The sequence below is a fragment of the Fusarium fujikuroi genome, chromosome FFUJ_chr12 (assembly GCF_900079805.1).
Source record: "Fusarium fujikuroi IMI 58289 draft genome, chromosome FFUJ_chr12".
In the NCBI taxonomy this organism is placed as follows: Eukaryota; Fungi; Ascomycota; class Sordariomycetes; order Hypocreales; family Nectriaceae; genus Fusarium; species Fusarium fujikuroi.
Genome location: NC_036633.1, coordinates 638391 through 658576, shown reverse-complemented (window position 1 = coordinate 658576; position 20186 = coordinate 638391). Strand labels below are relative to the sequence as shown.

Sequence of the window (20186 nt, the reverse complement as noted above, 5' to 3'; positions counted from 1 at the left end):
CGATATAGCTTTGTTTTAAAGATTGACCTCAGTTCCTAACCTTCCACAAATAACAAACAAAACTTCAAGTCTTGATTTTTTGAGCACAGGGCGTACCTTGACCTTAAATTCACCCTGTATATATTACTCTTTCTGTCCTTTTCTTCCTATCTCCTCAGTTGTGCTATCACTAAATCCCAGTTGGATGACTCTGGATCATCTGTGTCAATTACATCGCACTTATCATTATCGGCGCAGATGCTTCAACCTCTGCCTCCGAATTTCGGAACTTGAAGTGAAAAGAAAATGTGGCATTAGGAGCCATGACCTCGCCATAGACCCACTTGGCATACTTATCATTGTAGCTTAAGGTTGTGGCGCGATGCTGTGGTGAAAGTTTGTCCCCGAGATATGCTCTCAAGTCGTGCGCTTCGGTCTTGATGAACCCAGTGACAGGCATGGAGTTCACGGACGGACGCGGTGCAGACCGATCAATTGGTACGGGCTGTGGCTCCCAGTGGCCGACGGTGTCTATCATCTCAAAGTGGACTTTCGTTCCTAGATAAGAGCCCTCGCCAACGCAACTACAGGCTATCCCATAGGATCTGCCTACAAACAAATGTCATCAGATGAGGAGGGGGCACGGTGGTTTGTCTGACACACGCAATCGGAGCAGAAACTGAACTTGGGGACATTCATCTCTGATGGGTCAGGTGCAGGTGGTTTGTTGTCAATCTCCAGAAGCTTCTCGACGGTCAAGGTACTCTCAGGAGATTTCTCAAGTAGACCATTGGGTCCGTGGATGATGGGCTGGCAGACATGTCGTTTGAGGCCGGGCTCCATTCTGAAGGTCACAGTGAACAAGATAGAAAGGGTGGTAGGGAACAGACGATGAGATATGTTTCTTACGTCTGTTGTCTATTGAGCTGGATGTCGTTTTAGTATAAATACTAAGATCGAACAACGTGGCAGACGCAGTGCAGCGTCAGCATGTCATGCGGTTTCGCTTCCTTCCGAGTAATTCACAACTGATAAAAAGTTGATGACTAGGCCTGCTCAACGTGGCACAGAGTTACATTGAGACATTTCATTCTAATCATGCATTGCTCCCGGACATACGGGAGCTAGCTTTTTATGCAAATTGCCTACAATTAGATAGACTTAGCTATGAATCACGACCTGACTTTTAAGCCCTTCGTGGCTAAAGTATATGTACTTCAGTGACATTTACTCAACCAGTAGGTGACACAGGAAAGGGATTAGTCACGGGCCGTTTGTGAACAAGCTCTGTATCGACTTGATTTAATACCTATTGTTGGATCTAATCAACGACGGATTGCATCTTATTAATGCAGGTCAGCTAGCCGGTTTCCAGCACGTTATTGGAACTTCTTTGGCAGGTAAAGAACATAGTTTCCGTCGACTTTGCTATTATGATGTACAAGTGCAAAAGCATTATATAAGTAGCGCAGCTGCCAGTAAGGGGCTATATCACGGAAGCAGAAAGCATTGAGATAAGTGGATTTCTGGGAAGAGTAATAAGAATACTCCTAGTGACGAGTACGATCGTAAGACTGCCACAATTAACAGAAGTGGAAAAGAAAACCAAGTAAAAGAGAGGGCAGGAAAGCTTAACGGCCATTAAAACATCAGAAAAACAAGAGGGCAGTGCTGGAAAGTCTGTTCCAAGTTCTATATATTTACTCAGAGATGTAGTCCAGCTACAAGATGAATTACGGCACCTAGATAACTCACAGTATCGAGAGTCTTAGTTTAGAGTTAGCACTTAAAGAAGAAAAATGATAGATTTAAGGAAATATCTCAAAGATAGATAGCTAACGCTCCATATATACAGATAGCCGTTGAAGCTGATGTGGCGTATTGAGTACTAAACCTCAGGTGAAGGGGCCGGCAAAGCAGCAGCCCCAATAGGAGGGCATACCTCCAAATTGAAGCATGAAGTTCTGGTACCAATAACACAACGAGATCCATCCCAGGTGGTTCCGTCACCACATGTAGGCGGCTTCTCAGAGACACAACGTCCGTCAACCATGGTGAGATTATATTCGCACTCAGGACCCCTGATCGCAACACAGGAATCATCCTTCATTTCAGTACCGTCAGGGCATTGTGGTGGTGTCCTCAGCACACATTCGCCATTCTTGAAGTCAGTGCCCTCGGGACAGCCAGGTGGCGCTGCGATACAAGATTGTGTCTTCGGATCGTACGTGGTCCCTTCATGAGTACACTCTGGAGATCTTGGAGAGGCACACTTCGTTCCATCAAAGCTAAGCCCTTCAGGGCATTTAGGCTCATCTTTGGAAACGCAGCCTTGGGACTTAACATCGAAGACAAATCCCTCTTTACACCGAGGGTCGTTTTTGCTGATACACGTGGGACCAACCCGAGTGTAGCCCTCGGGACACGTCGCCAGCCTTCGGCTGACGCAGTGATACCTGTCCCATACAAGGCCTTCTGGACACTTGGGAGGCCCTGTTGGAACACAGGTATGGGTTGCACCACAGTACCTATGTTTCTCGGGGCACTGCGGAGGTCGGATCGCAACACACTTTCCGTCGCTAATCATGCTACCCTTAGGACAGGTTGGGAGAGTGGGCAAGGTGCAGTGTTCATTGAGATAGTTGGTACCAGACTTGCAAATGGGGATATCAGGGTGCTTGCAGACGCCGTTATCGAGGATCGTGTTGGGAGGACACTTAGGCGATTCCTCATGGATGCAGTCATCTCCTTCCTGCCGTTGACCTTGAGGGCAGGTGGCCTGATCCAGAGAAATACACTTATCGCCAACAAGCCTGGATCCATCAGGGCAAGACGCTCGCTCAATAAGTACGCATTCCTTGCCGTTGAATTGACTTCCAGTGGGGCAAGTTGGATCACCCAAGATACACTTCCCTTTGTTGTAGCTTCCGATAGTGCACCGCGGCACGGTTCGCTTGACACATCTTCCATCGATAGAGTCATAGAGATCAGGGCAAGAAGGGCTCTCCGAGGGATGGCGACAATAACCTTCCTTGTACTCGGTACCGTCAGGGCATTCAGACTCAGTGACTTCCCACGAGCAGAATGTTCCATCAAAGTCGTCGGTACCCTCCTTGCAGCAACCCTTAGCGCCAGACGGGGCAGTAAAGATTTTGTATCCAGAGCTGCAGTGAAGCTCTGTAACATATGTGCAGGTGTCAGCAATTGCATCGTAGGTGTAGCCGTCCGGGCACGTGGGATCCGCCTGGCAGATACCATTCTTGAAGACTCCAGGAGAACAAACAGGGTCATCTTCCCTGACACAGACCCATGTATTAAACTTGTACTTCTCAGGGCATTCTGGCGCCAAAACGCAGTGGCCGCGATCAAGCCTGGCTTTGCCCGCACATACCGGGGGAACAACTCCGGCGCATTTCCTGCCTTGAGGCTTAGTTCCTTGAGGGCAACTGGGAGGATCTTTGCTGACACATGATCCCTTGTCATAGACTTGGTTTACTCCATGACAGACAGGTGGAAAGTTATCAACGCAAAGGCCGTTCTTTTCGCTGTAACCGATGGGGCAGGATGGAGGCGAATCGGAAACACAAGTTCCCTTGTCGAGATTGTACGTAGGAGGACACTTGGGACCGGATGAAGACTCACACTGGTTGGTGGCAAGGTTGTACTGCGGTAACCCAGGGCACTTGGGTGGCTCGTCACTGCGACAGATCTTGCCATCAAACTTGAGGTTTCCAGGACACTGCGGTCCATCAACACTCACACAAACGTTTCCTTGAAGAATAGTGCCCTTCTCACAGACAGAAGACTCCTGGAAAACGCAGCCTGTGCCGTCATTGATGGTCCCAACGGGACAGCAGCGGCTTTGACCCTTGGAATCGACTTGGGGGATGATATCTGAGAGGGTGATGGACTTGGCAGGAGACGGGTAGCCCAGGCCTGAGTTGGCGCGCATGTTATCGACCATGTAGCCGAGTGGGGGAGAGGGTATGCCGCCGTATTGAGCGGGGACTAAGTTGTCGATAGTTGGGTCTGCAGCGACGCGAAGCGCGACAGTCGCGAGGCCAACCCTGAGAAGAAGGGACATGATGAATTGAGTGAGAAAGGAGATGTGCAGAATAGAATGAGTGAGGGTGATGAACAACGAAGATGAGAGTCCTGATTGATCGTTTCTTATAGTGGGAAGAACCAGCTCTCGGCTCCCATACAATTGCCATGTCGGAGGTCTCCCTCTTGTCAATATTCTACCTATTCTAGCAGTGAAGGTAAGAATGGAAATTCAATCAACCAATATCGCCAACAGTCATAGCAGAGTATTGAATCTAGACCTCAACCTCAGCAGGAAAATGAGTTGCGAATCCCGGCTGATGTCCACTGTGGCGTCGAATACGGGCATTTCAGCTCTCAACCTGCAGCCACACTTGAAGCTATGGAACTAGCTGCAGCCACAAATGCATGTGACAATGTGATATCGAATTGATCTACCAAGAAATTGCCTTTATTGTAGAATTATTGACGGTGACGCTTGGTATATATTGAACTCCCGACGTGAAAGAGACCGACGGAAAACAAGGGCTCAGGGCTCATCCATTGAAGAGCTCTCGGTTTGGGTGGCCAATTATTAGCCCAGAGTCGGGCCCATGTAGATGGACGCCTCGATAGTTATCTTGATCCATCTTTGTTCTCCTCTTGCCCATCAGCTTCCCTTCATTGCGAACAAAGCATATGTATTCGTATCTACTTGATCCATTCCCGTAACATGCCGAAACGATATTTATGTCGTTTTCTCTCGCTTTAGTACCTGATTGGAAAGACCTTCGACTGGATTATGCAAAGCAAAACAACTACCCAGAAGACGGAGGCAGATATCTAGATGGTGGAGAAGGTCAAGTGACAAATTCATGGAGACCATCAGAAAAGGACAGAAGAAATCAACAAGAACGATAAACATGAACGTAAGCTAAGTGGCTTACTATGGTAAGTAGGTATGGGGCTTGGTATTCTATAATATCCTGATAAAAATATGCTTTGTATTTCAGATTTTAAAAACAGGAGAGATGCAACGGCAGGGGAGATAGATAGATAGATATGGAGGTTGGCGTTTGGCTTAGGTTTGTATGTATTGTATCGCTATACAATGTTTTGATACTATATGAATTATCCAAAGACGATTCCCAGTACTCTTTTCTCCCTCTGGTTCTGTCGGCGAAATAAATTCTATTTGTAAGCGGCTCTATTGTATCAACGCGTAAATGCTTATTATCGGGGATCATACCATGTGCATTACCACCGAAGACTGAAGGGCCATCTTATACATTCTGAGTCCACTGCTACTTGACTCCAGGAGCCGATATTGACGGTTTGTGCACATGTCATTGTGTAATGGATGGCCTTTTGTTTTCATTATCCTCGACCTGTACATGTGCTTTCCCAACCTGTGACATATCGGAATTAAAGCCTCTTGCTTCTATAAGAGTTAGCTCCGAATGCATCGACACACTGAATTTGCCGAGATCACAACTAATGACGGTTAGTTCCAACTGAGTACTGACACCAGGCAAGATATCAGATCCTCATTCAAAGGAAGGATTGGACCAAACACTACGGTTACTGCAAAAGCAACTGGCGCTTCTACCTTTCTTGCATCATAGTCGTGGATTTAGGCCTCAATATCCACAGAAGGATCAAGAACAGTTGCTTCCGGGGGCAAGGATGGGTAGGTCGGGCTGGCCATCAAGTTCGCTTCCAGGCAGGGTGCCGAAGATATATGCAGGACGTTTATCGTCTGTGACAAGTGTCCAGGTTCCATCGCCTGCGTCACGTCCAGTAGAAGCAAAATAGCCGACCAATCCAATCCATCCTTGCCTCCCAGAATATCGCCAGGTTTAATGCGAACGATACCATCTTTGTTTTTGTTCATCTTCAATGACTCTCAATGGACTGGCTGACCTGCGCCAGGATTTGAAGGGAGTAAATTTTTACCTTTGAAAATGCATTTTCCATTATATACTTGTATTGGTCGAATGTAAAGATTGTACAGTAGCCAATCAAACACCTACGAACCCCAATCAGCCAAGGGAGGAAGGCCAAGGTTGTTTGATTTATTAGAATGTATAGTGCTGACCCTAGCAGCCATGTGATGGTTGCGCGAGGACAATTGTCTTCCTTGATTTGAGGTCCAAGCTGGAACTATGCATCCTTGTTATTAGAGACCTCGATTTTAGATAAATGCCGCGCTGTATTTAGTTCTTAGTCTTCCTTGTCCTGTCTGGCCTTGTAGAGTATTCTTGCTGGAATATGTGAATAGTTGAATTCTTGCTATGTCCTAGCTGTAAGCAAAGCGCACATATAACCTGCTAGAAACGATCTATGATGTTAGACTTTTTGAGTTGGACTTGGCCATATGTTATAGGAGGAAAGATTCGACCGTTTTCATCGAGTTTCCTGAGCTAGTGAGATCCGGTATAGAATGGACCATTATTTCATGAGTCATAAGGAGCGTGACATCAGGCCGCCAACTGGCTCAGGACGGGTGATCTTCCGAGGAAATGTATTAAATCCTTTCTCGTCGACAGGTGACATCGGAAGATAATGAGAGAGTGCCTCAAGATGGCATGACACGACTACCTCGATAAAGGGCGCGAAGATGTTAGATGACCAAACGTAAGACTCGTGCGTTAAAAAAAGTCTTTTATCCATCAAACATGCTTGCTATCTATCGCCTAAACATTAGGCATAGATCGAAGCTTCATCTTTAGTATCCCGTAGAGTGTCTTATACGCCCCGGGCTGCAGCAGTGATTGGCCTGAAAGCTTAGAGATGACAATTGGAGTTTTGATGGGTCACAACCAGGAAGGATCCCATACCATATCATATAACCATCTTCGTGGACCAACTGCCAAATTCACTGCCATTCTCCTTGGCATTGGGTCTATGAACTAACACTGGCTAGTAAGAGAGCACTCTCTTTTTCCATCCCTAGTGTTTCTTCTTTTCCAAACCTACGCCGAATAGCAAGCCAAACGAATGCCACCAAGATTGAGACATTAGGGTACCAGCCGAACTGCTTCTCTTCACTCCAATTATGGTTCGCCTCCAAATTGACTTTTCTTGGAGAGATTGGCCTGGCATATGGATTGGTTGCTAAGACTATCGCGGGAGTTGATAGATCTTGGGCATTATGTCTTTGGTAGGGACCCTATCGTCGCGGAAGCTATCTGGGAGGAGCTGTTTCGGCGCACATTTCAAGAGGCCAATACCGCTTAAGGTCGTTGGCCTGATTGATTGTTGATAAATTTGAGGGTCTTAGCGATTATGTACCTCTAGCCATTACGTACCCAAACATCCCAATGATCTTGTCTGTGACTTTGTGCTAACTAGAGAGGTCATAGCGTTTATTTTGCCTGTAGGTTTGAACTAATTGGTCTTTTCGGTTCAATGCCCAATAGGCTGTCATCAAAGTGCATACTACCCCGCAGGAGCTGAAAGCGTGAGGAGCTGTGAATGAAGTCTCCTCTCTGCTATGGGAGTATTCACTGTTCATCACGACCTTTATATTCTCCTGGAGTACAAACATCTACGACATTCCATCTTGCGATCGACTTTTTCAAAGCTTTCAATCTCACTTCTCTTCCAATACTACTACCTCAGGTTGACAATGAGTCTCAAGTTCTACTATAAAACATACTCAACGGCTGATTTAACCGTTGCGGTCCTGGCTGAGCTGGAACATGGACTGTCTGAGCCTATCGCGGAGAGAATCGAGGTTGACCTCCAGAAGGGAGAAAGCCGCACCCCTGAATATCTTAAGGGTGTGAACCCCAATGGACTTGTTCCGGCTATAGTCCACGATGGCGTAAGCATTTGGGAAGCTTCCGCTATCACTATGTACCTCGGTGAAACCTTTGGGGTTGAGCGTCCTGCCAATAACAAAGAAGCGCCGGTACTCTACCCCCCTCCTGGTACCTCCCGTGGAAAGGCTATGACGTGGATTGTTTGGGCAAGCACCGAACTTGGGAAGAAAGGCGTTGCCCTCGGAGAAAGTCAAGCTTCCAAGTCAAAGGTATGCATATGGTCATGTTTCCAGCCTTTTCACAAGCGCTCGAGGACAAATTGCTAACGTATGTCTTCCTGAAGGATCAGTTGGACAAGGCAATGAGCGAGCTCAATGAGAAAGTACGCATTCTGGATAATTCTCTTCATGACCGGGATTACATCCTTGGGGACTGGTACTCGATTGTTGACACGCATCTCTGGGCTACTGTCAGGTGGCTGACTTACATGGGTTTGGACCTGGCTGCGTTCCCTACCCTGGAGGCCTGGAAGAAGAAGATTGAACAGAGACCGGCTATTCAGCAGCTTCAACAGCAGTAGCTTCTCAGATAGCAGCAGGGCAGGGGTTTCCGCTGCTCGGACCTCCGAACAATGGAAGTCATGTTTAATGTAACCCGGATCAAAGAGCTCCGTGAACCAAAATTCATTACACGCCAATGTTCTACATGAGATGACTGAGCTCCGTCTATAGGTCATCAGTAATATTGATATACGATTATACAGCTAGCATGGCGGACGTGGCTAGCTAATACCGCATCAACTCATAAAATTCGGTAGCATCTATAGATACATACTAGCCTAATTAAAGCCCTTTAATTAGTTAAGAAGTAAATAAGAATCTAATATCTTCTTTAAATAGCCTATTTAGTTAAATAGGAGAAATGGGTTATGCTAGCATATATCTACAGGCGCTACCGAATTTCATGAGTTGATGCGGTGGTGTATCAGATCAGCACAGGTGCCTGCTTTATCCATTCGAAAGCCAACATACCCTATAGCCGGCGGTGGCTCCCATCGTCCTGCAGCCAGTGCGCCACAACTCACTGATAAGATAAAGACCACGCCCCTCCGTTTCGCCCTTCATGAAAATCAGGTAACAAGACAACACAAATCGAGCATCGGCATCGCAAGTGGCACCGCCGTCATTTCCATCTTCACGCGCGGAGTGGCTGACACCTGCCAGTAATTGCTCGACTTTACGCTAAAGGCTTTATTTTCGCGACTTGTCGATCCTTATTGCAAGGCCATCCCTACTGAATGAAAGATGCCTGGGATACCGCCCTCTCCTTTACCCTCAAATAAATACAAAGGAGTCAGCTTGCCAGTTGACAAACTCCCCCAGGTCTTTGTTGGCTTCAAGCGACAGTGCCGGATTGGCAACGCTGCAACACTGACGAGTTTCCACCTCAGCAAGGCTGACTTCGAAACTGTTCCTTACATATAGCGCTGAAGTCGGACTACTTTGGTAGTTAGTGGACTTCCTCTATCATTACGGCCTAGCTCACTGAAGTGCTTACTCTTTCTGTAGTGTTGCCTACATATGATATATTGGACTCTCTGTATTCTGTCTAAGACTTAACTACATTCTGTATTACACTAGATGAATTGTCACACAGAGGGTCGGTCGGGGAAACAGGTCTTTTACAGCTGGTCTCTACTGTACCACAGTCTCGAGACAGTCGGCATGCCGAGCCTATATCTCGTTACTCTATTGCAAATATTGTCTGGTGTGCAGAATCTATTAACATGGAAACTCTAGTTTTCTCTATCTCTCTATAAGTCGGCATCCAATCAAGCGATTATCAAAGTCCCATTATGCACATCCCTTAGGCATCAGACTTGATAATATCAGCAGCCTTCTCAGCGACAGCATACATGGGCTGGCAGGTATTGGAACCAGGTAGGGAAGGCATGATACTGGCGTCGATAACACGGAGGTTCTTAACGCCGTAAACACGGAGCTTCTGGTCAATAACACCGCCGTGGTCTAGAGGCATCATAGCAGCGGTACCAGCAGGATGGTAATCGGTAGGGAAAAGGGCTTTGGGGATCCAAGCCGAGATATCCTCGTCCGAGACAACATCAACACCAGGGGCGGTCTCGTTGGGTGACAGCTTAGAGAGAGAGGTCTCGGAGTTGTATCGCCTGTACCACTTGACCATCTCTACCAGCACACTGCGCTCTACCGGGTTACGGAGTGATCCGAAATCCACGACAGGATTCGAGTTGTAAGGATCCTTGAGATCGACTGTGACGGAGCCACGGCTCATGGGCTGGTTGAGAATAGGAGCTGAGGCACCAGTGTTGGCATCAACGAGGTAACGGGCGAAGACAACATCCTTGGATCGCATAGCGGCGGCCATGTTCTTCATCTGCAAAGCGTATCCCTTGGCAACAGTGGGATGAACGTCATTAGATAGGTAACTAGCATGGTCCTGCTTTTCTAGCTGGTCGGCCAGCTGAAGATGCCGTTCAGGAGAAATGGCAGAGAGAGGGAGCCAGCCAGCGAGGTTGCCCCAGGCGATAGAATAAGGTCCTACGATTGTGTTAGTGGAGGTACAAACATGGCAGACAGAGGATTGCTTCACGTACCAGTGCGGTTGACGGCCCAAGCCTCGTCAGCCCATCTCTTGAAGTCAGTGCCGTTGGCCATGTCGGAGGGGTTGGAGTGAATCTTCTTGAGGCCTTCGAGAGTTATAGAGACTCCAATGTTTATATGATCTTGGAAGTTTTGACCAACGCCAGGAAGATCAACCTGTGTCTTGATACCGGCAGCATGAAGAAGCTTCTTGGGACCGATGCCACTGAGCTGAAGAAGCTGAGGAGTATGGATAGCGCCCGCAGCCATCAGGACTTCCTTCTTGGCCTTGACGGTGAGAAGACCATCTGCACCGTAGAACTCAACACCAGTAGCAACACCCTTGTTCAGAATGACACGTCGGACCCGGGAAGAGGGAGCGACATGGTAGTTGGGGCGTGAAAGGCCCCGGTAGTGAGAGTTCTCAGCGAAGGACCGCTCATAGCGAAAATGATCCATGAGAGTGGGGAACCAGTATACGCCAGCGCCGCCAGCACCACTGTCTTCAACAGGCTCGATGCCGGGTAGTTCATAGAAGGCTTTCGACATGTGTTCTATTTGTCGAATTAGCTTCAAATGAGTCTCCTTGTATGAGCATTTGTTCCAGCTGCTTATCGAGTCCTGGGTATTCGTAATTGGGGAAACTAGCCTGAATAGCTGAGTCATCACCCCAGTACTTGGGGTTTGTCGAGATGTTGAAACGAGCAGCCATCTGGGGGGCTGGAGGGTTCATGTGAAGTCCCTAGTCTCAAGAGTTAGCTGAGACGAGGCCCTAAAGACTGTTGTGTATGCTTACCTTGCGGAAGTATGGCAGCATTCCTTCCCAATCCCAGCCATTGGCTTCAGGAAACAGCTTGCCCCAGCGGTCGTAGTCCATAGACGAACCTCGTGAAGCCATCATGGCGTTAACGCCAGAACTACCACCAACCATCTTACCAAGCCAGACGGGGACCGTGCGGTTGTCAAGGTTCTCCTGTGGTTTGGACTGCCAGTAGAAGCGTGGCTGGCGTTGAGTACCACCGTTGTAAACTGGAAGGACATCGGCATCAGCCGCAAAAATGCCGGCCTCGAGAACAAGAACAGTGGTGTTGGCATCCTCAGTCAGGCGATCAGCCACAGTGAGTCCTGAGGTTCCGCCACCAACAATGACGTAATCATAGGCAGGGAGGATCTCAGAGCCATTCGAGATTCTGCATGCTTGGTGGGCGGAGCGGGGGATATTGTAGCCGTCCACAGTCGACACAAGTGCTGTTGAAACGGTTGCCAGAACCCACGTCGAGAGAGGCGACATGGTGAGAAAGCGTTGGTAAAGAAGGGATTATATGATATATAAAATAATATCAACTAAACAGCCAATATTTGAAATTAGAAAGAGAGACAATGGTGAAAAGTGGTTGGTTGATGCTGGCAGAATATACTATACAAGCTGGTAAGGGCATTCGTATTTATACATGCATGCGTGAATATGAACCACTTTCTTATGTGAACAAGCATGCTCATGTCCATGCTCTATCTCCATCACAATTACCCACTGCATCTCCACTGAGTTGGAGCCTCATACAACCAGGGACCATCGTACAGCACTGGCCGATGATATCAAACAGTTGTACTATTCCAAGAATGGACTAGAGTACTAAACGAGTTGGCTGAAGGATAAAAGTTTTTACCTAGCTGAAACACACTCGGCACTTGAATGCAAGGGGCTAGAGAGCTAACTACAGTAGAGAAGCGGAGCAGCCGATCTTTGCTAAGGCACTGTAAGCTATCGAGTTTTAAGGCAGTGGCAATTATTAATGCTTAGAATTAGAATATACCCCACTAAATACGTCGAGAATCAAGATCCCTCGTCTTTCCAGGGGTGAATGAAATTTCTTGTTCCTCCGCTAAGTCCGCTGTACGTCCGATCCGATCGCTCCATTGCAGTGCTTTGAGAATGAGTATGAGTACCAAGATCGCCAAAGCCTGTGACCCTTGTCGACTGCGCAAGAAACGATTTGATGGAGGTCATCCTTGCCACCATCCCGAGTGTCAGAATTCACCGCATATTTGTGTATACCAAACCAAGACCCGACACAGAAGAACAAAGCGAGACATCAGCGCACCTGTATCACAGCTGCCTCCACCAGGGTCTGGTCTATCAGTTGGTGCGCTGTCCGCAAATGCTAGTCCCGCAACTCAATGGCCTGACCATCTCAGCGCCGAGGAGTCCGAGCACGCAGTCAACACGAGGTCTACCACAGCGTCACTGAGACACATTTGTCGCCCACTCCAACCGATAGCTCGCAGCTCTTCTACGGACCTTCATCATAGTTTGTTTTTCTTCAGCAAATACACCGAGGCATCTTACCCACGACAGATCATGGCAGGCATGAGGGAAACAAGACGCAATCTGACGTTGACACTTTTATGCAGAGGTCGATATTCTTCTGGAGGCCACCAAGGATTAGCCCAGAGGCAATCCGATCCGACAGCATCCAACTGTCAACCATATCAAGGGAAATGGCGCAAGACTTCCTCCAAGGCTTCAAGATCACATCTCACTATCGACTGCCATTTTATACGATCGAAGAGCTCGACAGTTTGTTACAGATGACATACGACTCACGGTATGCACAAAATATACCGCCGCAGACAAAAGCCAGCTTCCTAGCAATATTGGCCATTGGCGCTCTATCTACGCCACAGACAGATCTCGCAGCAACCCTCTTTACCGAAGCCAGACGTGAAGCCGTCATTCTGGAGGATGCAGTGACATTGCAGACTCTCCTGCTGTCCCTCTTGTTTGCCGACTACCAGGTCAATATTGGTCGCCCGACCTCGACTTACATGCACCTTGGTATGGCTTGTAGGAAGGCGCTTGCATTAGGCCTGCATATTGGCGCCCTTTCTACCCGGTTGGATAGCCTCACGTTACAAAAGCATCAAACTACACTTTGGTCACTTTACTTCTATGAAACGTGAGTTCATACCCTGGCGTATATCGCTCTTTAGCTGACCTGCAATAGATACCAAGCTCGGACTCTAGGGCGACAAAGCAGTCCAAGATGGAAGGACATCACCTGCCCATTTCCAACAGAGCCACTCCCCATCATCAGACTCTGCCGCATCGCCAAGATCATGGAGGATGCCGCAGAAGGTATGTACGGAACAAGAGCAACTTTACTTCGGCAGCTGTACGCCACGGCAGAGGAGTTACGTGGTCGCCTTGGTCAGTTTGCACAGGAGTACGGGACTGCTTCCGCACAATCGGGCACCGGCCATGGCTTCCTTGAGACGTAGAGTCTATGACTCTACACAATTGTATGTGAAGATGAGGCATATACCTCATTCGAAGGCTTACCAGATTCTCAGTGTATTAACATACAATCATTCTGATATTTCGCCCTTTTCTGGTCGCCCAACATGCGATTCGTGTTAGTGGCAGGACAAGCGAGAGCAAGGATATGTGGCTACGCCAGGCCTGCAGGTACGCTGTGGATGCAGCCCAGGACTCAATTGAAGTGTCAGCGAATAGCAGCCAAGTTTGCAAGGTAATTGAAATTGCTCGATCTAAGTCTAGCCATCATATTTGACCACTTCGTCAACAGTCCTCTCGTTACCAAGGATTTTTCATCGAATGCTGTTGCGCAGTTCTGCTCTACGACATCCTCTGCCAGCCCTCCAAATATTCCTACAACATGGAATACATACAACAGGCCATGCAGACGCTGTCCAGTATGGTGGCTGATGAACCTATCACCTTGTCCTTAAAATCCATCCATCTCGTGCTGAATTCAGTTGAAGCATCCATCTTTGGCCACAGGCATGGCACTCAATCAGCAGCACCCAATGACGTCTCGTCACCTCGTCAATGTTCTCATATACACTTTCCCTCAATGGATCAGACAGAAGTGACCTATCCGGGTAGAAGGATACTTCAGACAGGGGAGATTGGTACTCAAGAGGACAGGTCACACTCACTCGTGCCAGAAGTGGTTAATATACTTTCGGATCAGGACTGGACAAGTCCAAGCCATTTTGACTTCAATGTAATGACAACTGATCTTTTTAACTATTTCCCACTAGATGCAACGACATTAACATAGTACCCAATAGACAATAGCTTCTTAAAGTAGTTTAAACTAGAGATAAAAATTTACACTTAAAGAAGGATAGTTACTATTATTATATTGTAATTTTTTTTAAGTGTTTTTATTCTTTTAATATAAAAGGATAATAATAATATAATATAAAGGCAAAAAGTCTTACTACTGACATCATCGTACAGTCTACGGATAGATAAAACCTTAATTTCAATAAAGGTGGGGGCTCGGTCGGTGCTCGGTGGGTATGTCTAAGTTTATTAGCTTTGTAAAAGTTTGTCACGATTATACATCCCAGCCCCTTAACTAACATGACCAAGCATACCACTAGTAAATTGCAAAAAACAAATCATGTCATAAGCAGTGGTGAAAATTCTCATTGACTAGTAGGGTAGAGAGTAATTTAATTTAATACAGAGCCAAGTTTACGACTTTTACTACCCAGAAAGCTTTCTCTATTTACTGCATCCTTTGTTTACTACACTCTGCTTTAAAAATGGCTCCCAAAATCGCTATTGTTTATGTATGTTGAAGAGTAATTAATGCTGCCTGCATTATTCTTAGTTTTCAAACCTGCTTGTCTCGAATACGTCTAACATTCTGTTTATAGTACTCCACCTATGGCCACATTCGCCAGCTTGCCGAGGCCGAAAAAGCTGGCATTGAGAGCGTCGGTGGTACAGCCGACATTTTCCAAATTCCCGAAACTCTTTCTGCCGATGTTCTTGCAAAGATGCATGCGCCTCCCAAGCCCACCGACATCCCGATACTCAGCGATCCCTCGGTCCTCGAATCATATGACGGTTTCTTGTTCGGAATTCCTACGCGCTTTGGCAATTTCCCAGCTCAATGGAAGGCCTTTTGGGATAGCACAGGCAAGCAATGGTCTAGCGGTGGTTATATGGGAAAAGCAGCTGGCCTTTTCATATCGACTGCCTCACAGGGCGGCGGCCAGGAAGTCACAGCGCAGAACGCCATGTCTACCCTCGTACACCATGGCATTATCTACGTCCCTCTGGGCTACGCAAAGACATTCGGCCAGCTTACAAACTTGAACGAAGTGCACGGTGGTAGTCCGTGGGGTGCTGGCACCTTGGCCGGCGCTGATGGTTCGCGTCAACCTTCATCCTTGGAGCTTGAGATCGCGCGGATTCAGGGAGAGACTTTTTACTTATTCGTCGACAAGGCCAGCAAAGTGCGGAACGGCCGTCGGGCACAACAAGCAGATCCTTCTCTCCCAGCAGCCAAGACAAGGCAAAGGGCCCACAGCATTGACGAGGTCGAGGACGGTGCTGGAGGAGCTTGCGGACTTCCTACGAAATTTGTTGTTCAATAGAGTTGTTTCTAACCATCTACGTCGGGACTGTAGAGGAGAAGATCAGGTTCAAATACCCGGAATGGAACCCAAGGGACAGTCGTGTTGTTGCAAAGGTTGCGCCGTACATAGATACTCGAATCACAATATGTCTTATCATTGCTGCCAAGCGTCTATTTGCTTTTCATTACGATAAAATAAACCCTTAGATCCCTCTAGAATAGGTTAGATATCACTACTTACGTCCCCAGAGCATCGAGACTATAGCACGCGTTATTATACTCATGGGTGCTAGAGATGACCTTGGACAGATCCATCGTGTTTGCAAGAACACTCTTAGGTCTTTTTCAGCTGTACGGAATCTAAGTGCTATAAAATAGAATCTTATCTTGGGAGCAGACTACGATAACTGCGATTGCCGCCGTACTGGGAATGCTATTATAATGCCTCTGGATCACGCCGGTATTGTTGGCCAGAAGCTCAGTATTTACGGCGTTAAGAACCTCCACGTTATCGACGCTAGCATCGGATATCCAGCGTCTGACATTTTTAACTAGGTTCTCTTGGCTGGATTAAGCTCTTAGCCATAAGTCTCAGCGGCAAATAACGAACATTTTTAATTTTCAAAGGACACATAGCAGCTTTTAGGGTCTAGGAGCTAAATGTTACATTAATTGACCACAATAAAGTAATAAATTCCCTGTAGGTAAGCACTACTAAGTTGGCAATCCCTTATATACCTAATTCCAGGAAACTAACGCCAAGCATAATCAGACTACTGGAAGTACAACTTTAGCATTCAAGTTTTCTTTTCTACCTATCAATTCTCATTGTGGCTCTGAAAGGACTGTAGGAGTGTCTGTTGCAGGATGGGGAGTATGTCAATAATTCTCCTCCCTTCCAGTTCACTAAATCCAAGCTCCCGATTGATAGTTGCCTGCAATTTGTTTTGAACCTCTGAAGGAATACCTCCATCTAAGAACTTGCTGTAATTTTCAATTGTTTCCGAGGAGCCGGCCGCTGTGTAAGCTACATGGCTGTAATCGTTGTCTTCATATAGTCTTGTTAGATTCCAGCGTCATAAGTCGCCGTTTTGCTACTACTCACACGGGGATATTGTCTGTGAATCAGCATCTGGGAAGATGATCTTGTACATCTCGCGCCATCGTTGTGTCTCACGCCCCGCTTCGTTTGAGTCAGTCTCCGTCCTGGTTCGCTTCCTTGAGCGGAGGCGGCGTTCCTGTTCGGCGTTTATGCCCTCAATTTCTGTGGATTCCCGCAATATGCAAGGTTCCACAGAACGGACGTGTTCTTCAAGACCTGGACCATCATCAAAATATGATAGACAGCGGGAACATCTGTACCTTGGCGTACAGTGTTTTCGAAATATATGCTCCCTTATAAATCGTTATCATCTCGTCCACCATAAGATATAGTAAAGAAGGATACTAACTTCAACCTGTGAAACTGAAACCAGCCCCTAGAACATGTCTGTCCATACTTGCTGGGATCAAGTTTGAAGAAGGGGCAAGCTAAAGGGTAGTTACTGTCCTTTGTATCGCCGCCTGTTGTGTCTTGGGTCTTCTGGTTTACAGTTACGAGGCGATGGCTTCGATCACTGGAAGAGGTTGACGCTAGACCCTGAGAAGTTTCACTGAAGGAAGTTGACCTAGATCCTGGCTGAAAAAGCGATAACGAATCACGGCCGCCGTCAGTGGTGCTTCTCCGGCCTACATGATGAGTTTTGGCCTTTCTGCTTGATGGAAGTGGAGTCTGATCCCATAACCTATAAGTCGTTCGCAGGGGCGAGTTGGACTTTATACCGGTTTCTAAGCCTGCAACAGTGCTTGATTGCTTCATGTTCTCACGACTTATTGGGTTCCCATTGTCTGACCCAGTGAAGAATCTGGTATTGATAGCGTGATTCAGAGGATTTGCTCCATATAGGTATGTTGCATCTGACCCGGAGCGGTTATAGAACCGAACCAGGCTTTGCTTCACCTCAGCTGCTGTGGCTCTGCGGACCGGAACCTCGCCATCTGTTTCAACAACTAGCATGCTGTCTTTGATGAGGTCGAGAAAATCGTGGAAAAAGGGCGAACAGGCCCAATGTTGATGAAGTGATGCCACCCACTGTCAGATGTCAGGATAGAAGGAGAAGTGGTAACAGTTTCAAGTGAATACTCACATGGACCACCTCAGGCTTAACCTTGCTGCATATGTTGCCTGTTTCTGGAGCTCCCGTCAGCTCAAAATATGCATCGTCAGCCTCAAGGTTGTTTCGCTTGTATTCTCTCAAAGCGGAAAACTCCATGACGCCTTCCCAACCCATGAAGTACCATGTAAGGAATTCGAGGTACACACATCCTAACGCCCATATATCGTAAGATCGCGACAAGAGTCCGTCCGGCATGTCGAATTCTGGAGCGCGGTAGGTTGGAGAATTTCCCATTCCAACAGGTGAAATATTAGACCGGGATCTTTTATTATGGAAGCGGGTAAGTCCAAAATCAGCAATCTCCAAGACTCCGATGTCAGTGTTGGGCCCGTTCCTGAACCAAAGGATGTTCTCTGGCTTGATATCCCCATGTCTGCCATAAGACTGTGACGACTGTGATTGCCTGTGGCTTGGCTGCAAGGCAGCTTCGTAAGAATAGTCGTCACTCTGGTCTGGCGGAGGCTCATGGATGATGCTCAACCCTTCAGCCATGCCTTTGCACTGTTTGGCTACCCAAAGCCCGTAACGACGATCAATGGATGGGCTGGGGAACATGGCCCAGTATCGCCGCAGGTTTGCATTCGCCCACGGAAACAGCAGATGATAGCTGTTTTTGTATTCAAATGTAGCCAGAAGTGGAACTATATGCTTCTGGCCACTTAGTCGCTTGAGGGCATCTACCTCTCTTGAGAACATTTCGCGACTGCGAGAGTGGAGGCGCTTCACCGCAAAGGCAGAGTCAGAGTCATGAGCTTCCTGCGGGACAATAGTTAGCAAATGTCGGTCAATGCAATAGAAGCCTTTTACGTACGGCGATGTGATGAAAGTTGTGGTGCGCTGGGTGGATCTTGACTTTGAAGATGGATCCGTGGCCTCCTTGGAAATCCTCATCATCCTCCATGTCGACGTCACGAGAAGAGTCCTCTATGAAAGGGAGGATAGTTTGGTCTGCGAGGAAATATGTGCGGACAGCCCGTTTGTTTTCCCACGAGAAAAAAGGCGACATCATCATCCACTGACACCCTTCAAACGAGTCTATCAAAAAGGGCGACCATTTGCCAAGACCTTCCAAAGGCCTATTTGGCTGGAACTTCCGTCTCAGTTCATATCGACCCTTGTGTTCCCCGCGAACCTTGACAAGAGGCAGGTCAAGATCCGTGATGTTATTCTCCATAAAGGCGAAGACCTCTTGTGGTTGCTGTATTATTGTTAATATCGCGAAGATGCGTCGAAAGGATGGTTCCCTGTGATTTCGCTGAGATCTTGGACAGATGATTTTTGCATGAAATTGTGCATCATCATGCGATAGATTCGGCATGCATTCTCTGAGTGCAACGGATACAGAATCTTCGATAACGATTTCATTCAATTTGTCCAGAGGAAGAAATCCTTTGGACTCTTTGTGGGCATGCTGGCATATGGCACCTCTCAATTGTTGTTCGAGTGACTCGATTTCTGGTAGCATCAGCAAAGGTCCTGATGCTTCTATTGGAAAGTGAGAGCCATCAACAGCTTCTAGCTGCTCTGTGTTGTCGATAGTCAGGTCTAGAGACCATATTGGGTCATTAAGGCCCAGCTCATGACTGACGGACTCATCCAGTAAGCCTGTTGACCCCAAGTACGAGGTCTCACCGTGAGGTAAGGGAGTATTTGGTCGGCTGGGTAGGATTAAATTGAAGGAGGGAATGGCTAGAGACCTGCTACCATTGCTGTCATGTTCAACATCCGATGGTAGGAGATTTATCAGGGATTCCATTGTGTACTCAATCGTGGTGTAATAGACAAAAGAACAAAGTAGCTTTTAGACAGCTCTGCCTCCAGTTTTATGCCTACTGCTGTCACTTGATTCGGCCCCGCGTATTCCAATAATACTTGTGCGCAACTGCGTAATACGCAAGCCACTATCTACTCCAAATAATCTGGCCTGAAAACAAGGCAACTGGTTCGCCATATAGGCCGCACAAGATAACATCTTCTTACCCCGCTTTGAGGCATATAGCCCTGGCGAGAATTATTATTCTTCAACTTACCATCTAAGGCCTGCTTGTACGGGCTTTCCTGGAGGTAATTGTCTGTCAAAACTTCTTTGACAGTAATTTGATCACACCCCTCGACATTGATTGATAGTTAAAGCTTATGACATCTCAACGAGACATATCAAGCCAACACATTGAAACACCCCTC

At 47.3% G+C, this 20186-nt stretch overlaps 7 protein-coding genes; 3 read left to right on the top strand and 4 right to left on the bottom strand.

Moving 5' to 3' along the window:
- Window positions 1–208: 208 nt before the first annotated feature.
- On the bottom strand, window positions 209–822 carry FFUJ_14099 (uncharacterized protein; the record flags this gene model as incomplete). XM_023571269.1 has 2 exons in its annotated part: window positions 209–588; window positions 639–822. The coding sequence occupies 2 exons, from the start codon at window positions 820–822 to the stop codon at window positions 209–211; spliced, it is 564 nt and encodes a 187-aa protein (XP_023438311.1).
- Window positions 823–1867: 1045 nt separating this feature from the next.
- On the bottom strand, window positions 1868–4063 carry FFUJ_14100 (related to tenascin X precursor; the record flags this gene model as incomplete). The annotated part of the gene is made up of 1 exon (XM_023571268.1): window positions 1868–4063. The coding sequence occupies one exon, from the start codon at window positions 4061–4063 to the stop codon at window positions 1868–1870; it is 2196 nt and encodes a 731-aa protein (XP_023438310.1).
- Window positions 4064–7633: 3570 nt separating this feature from the next.
- On the top strand, window positions 7634–8349 carry FFUJ_14101 (uncharacterized protein; the record flags this gene model as incomplete). XM_023571267.1 has 2 exons in its annotated part: window positions 7634–8038; window positions 8113–8349. 2 exons carry the CDS (start codon window positions 7634–7636, stop codon window positions 8347–8349), a joined length of 642 nt encoding a protein of 213 aa, XP_023438309.1.
- Window positions 8350–9635: 1286 nt separating this feature from the next.
- On the bottom strand, window positions 9636–11678 carry FFUJ_14102 (related to alcohol oxidase; the record flags this gene model as incomplete). XM_023571266.1 has 4 exons in its annotated part: window positions 9636–10345; window positions 10402–10941; window positions 11033–11129; window positions 11184–11678. The coding sequence occupies 4 exons, from the start codon at window positions 11676–11678 to the stop codon at window positions 9636–9638; spliced, it is 1842 nt and encodes a 613-aa protein (XP_023438308.1).
- A 642-nt stretch (window positions 11679–12320) lies between these two features.
- FFUJ_14103 (uncharacterized protein) lies at window positions 12321–13666 on the top strand (the record flags this gene model as incomplete). XM_023571265.1 has 3 exons in its annotated part: window positions 12321–12696; window positions 12744–13344; window positions 13393–13666. 3 exons carry the CDS (start codon window positions 12321–12323, stop codon window positions 13664–13666), a joined length of 1251 nt encoding a protein of 416 aa, XP_023438307.1.
- Window positions 13667–14965: 1299 nt separating this feature from the next.
- FFUJ_14104 (probable 1,4-Benzoquinone reductase) lies at window positions 14966–15805 on the top strand (the record flags this gene model as incomplete). XM_023571264.1 has 2 exons in its annotated part: window positions 14966–14992; window positions 15080–15805. 2 exons carry the CDS (start codon window positions 14966–14968, stop codon window positions 15803–15805), a joined length of 753 nt encoding a protein of 250 aa, XP_023438306.1.
- Window positions 15806–16604: 799 nt separating this feature from the next.
- On the bottom strand, window positions 16605–19758 carry FFUJ_14105 (uncharacterized protein; the record flags this gene model as incomplete). XM_023571262.1 has 6 exons in its annotated part: window positions 16605–16834; window positions 16892–17104; window positions 17159–17181; window positions 17238–17917; window positions 17973–18758; window positions 18814–19758. 6 exons carry the CDS (start codon window positions 19756–19758, stop codon window positions 16605–16607), a joined length of 2877 nt encoding a protein of 958 aa, XP_023438305.1.
- Between the last annotated feature and the right edge of the window lie 428 nt (window positions 19759–20186).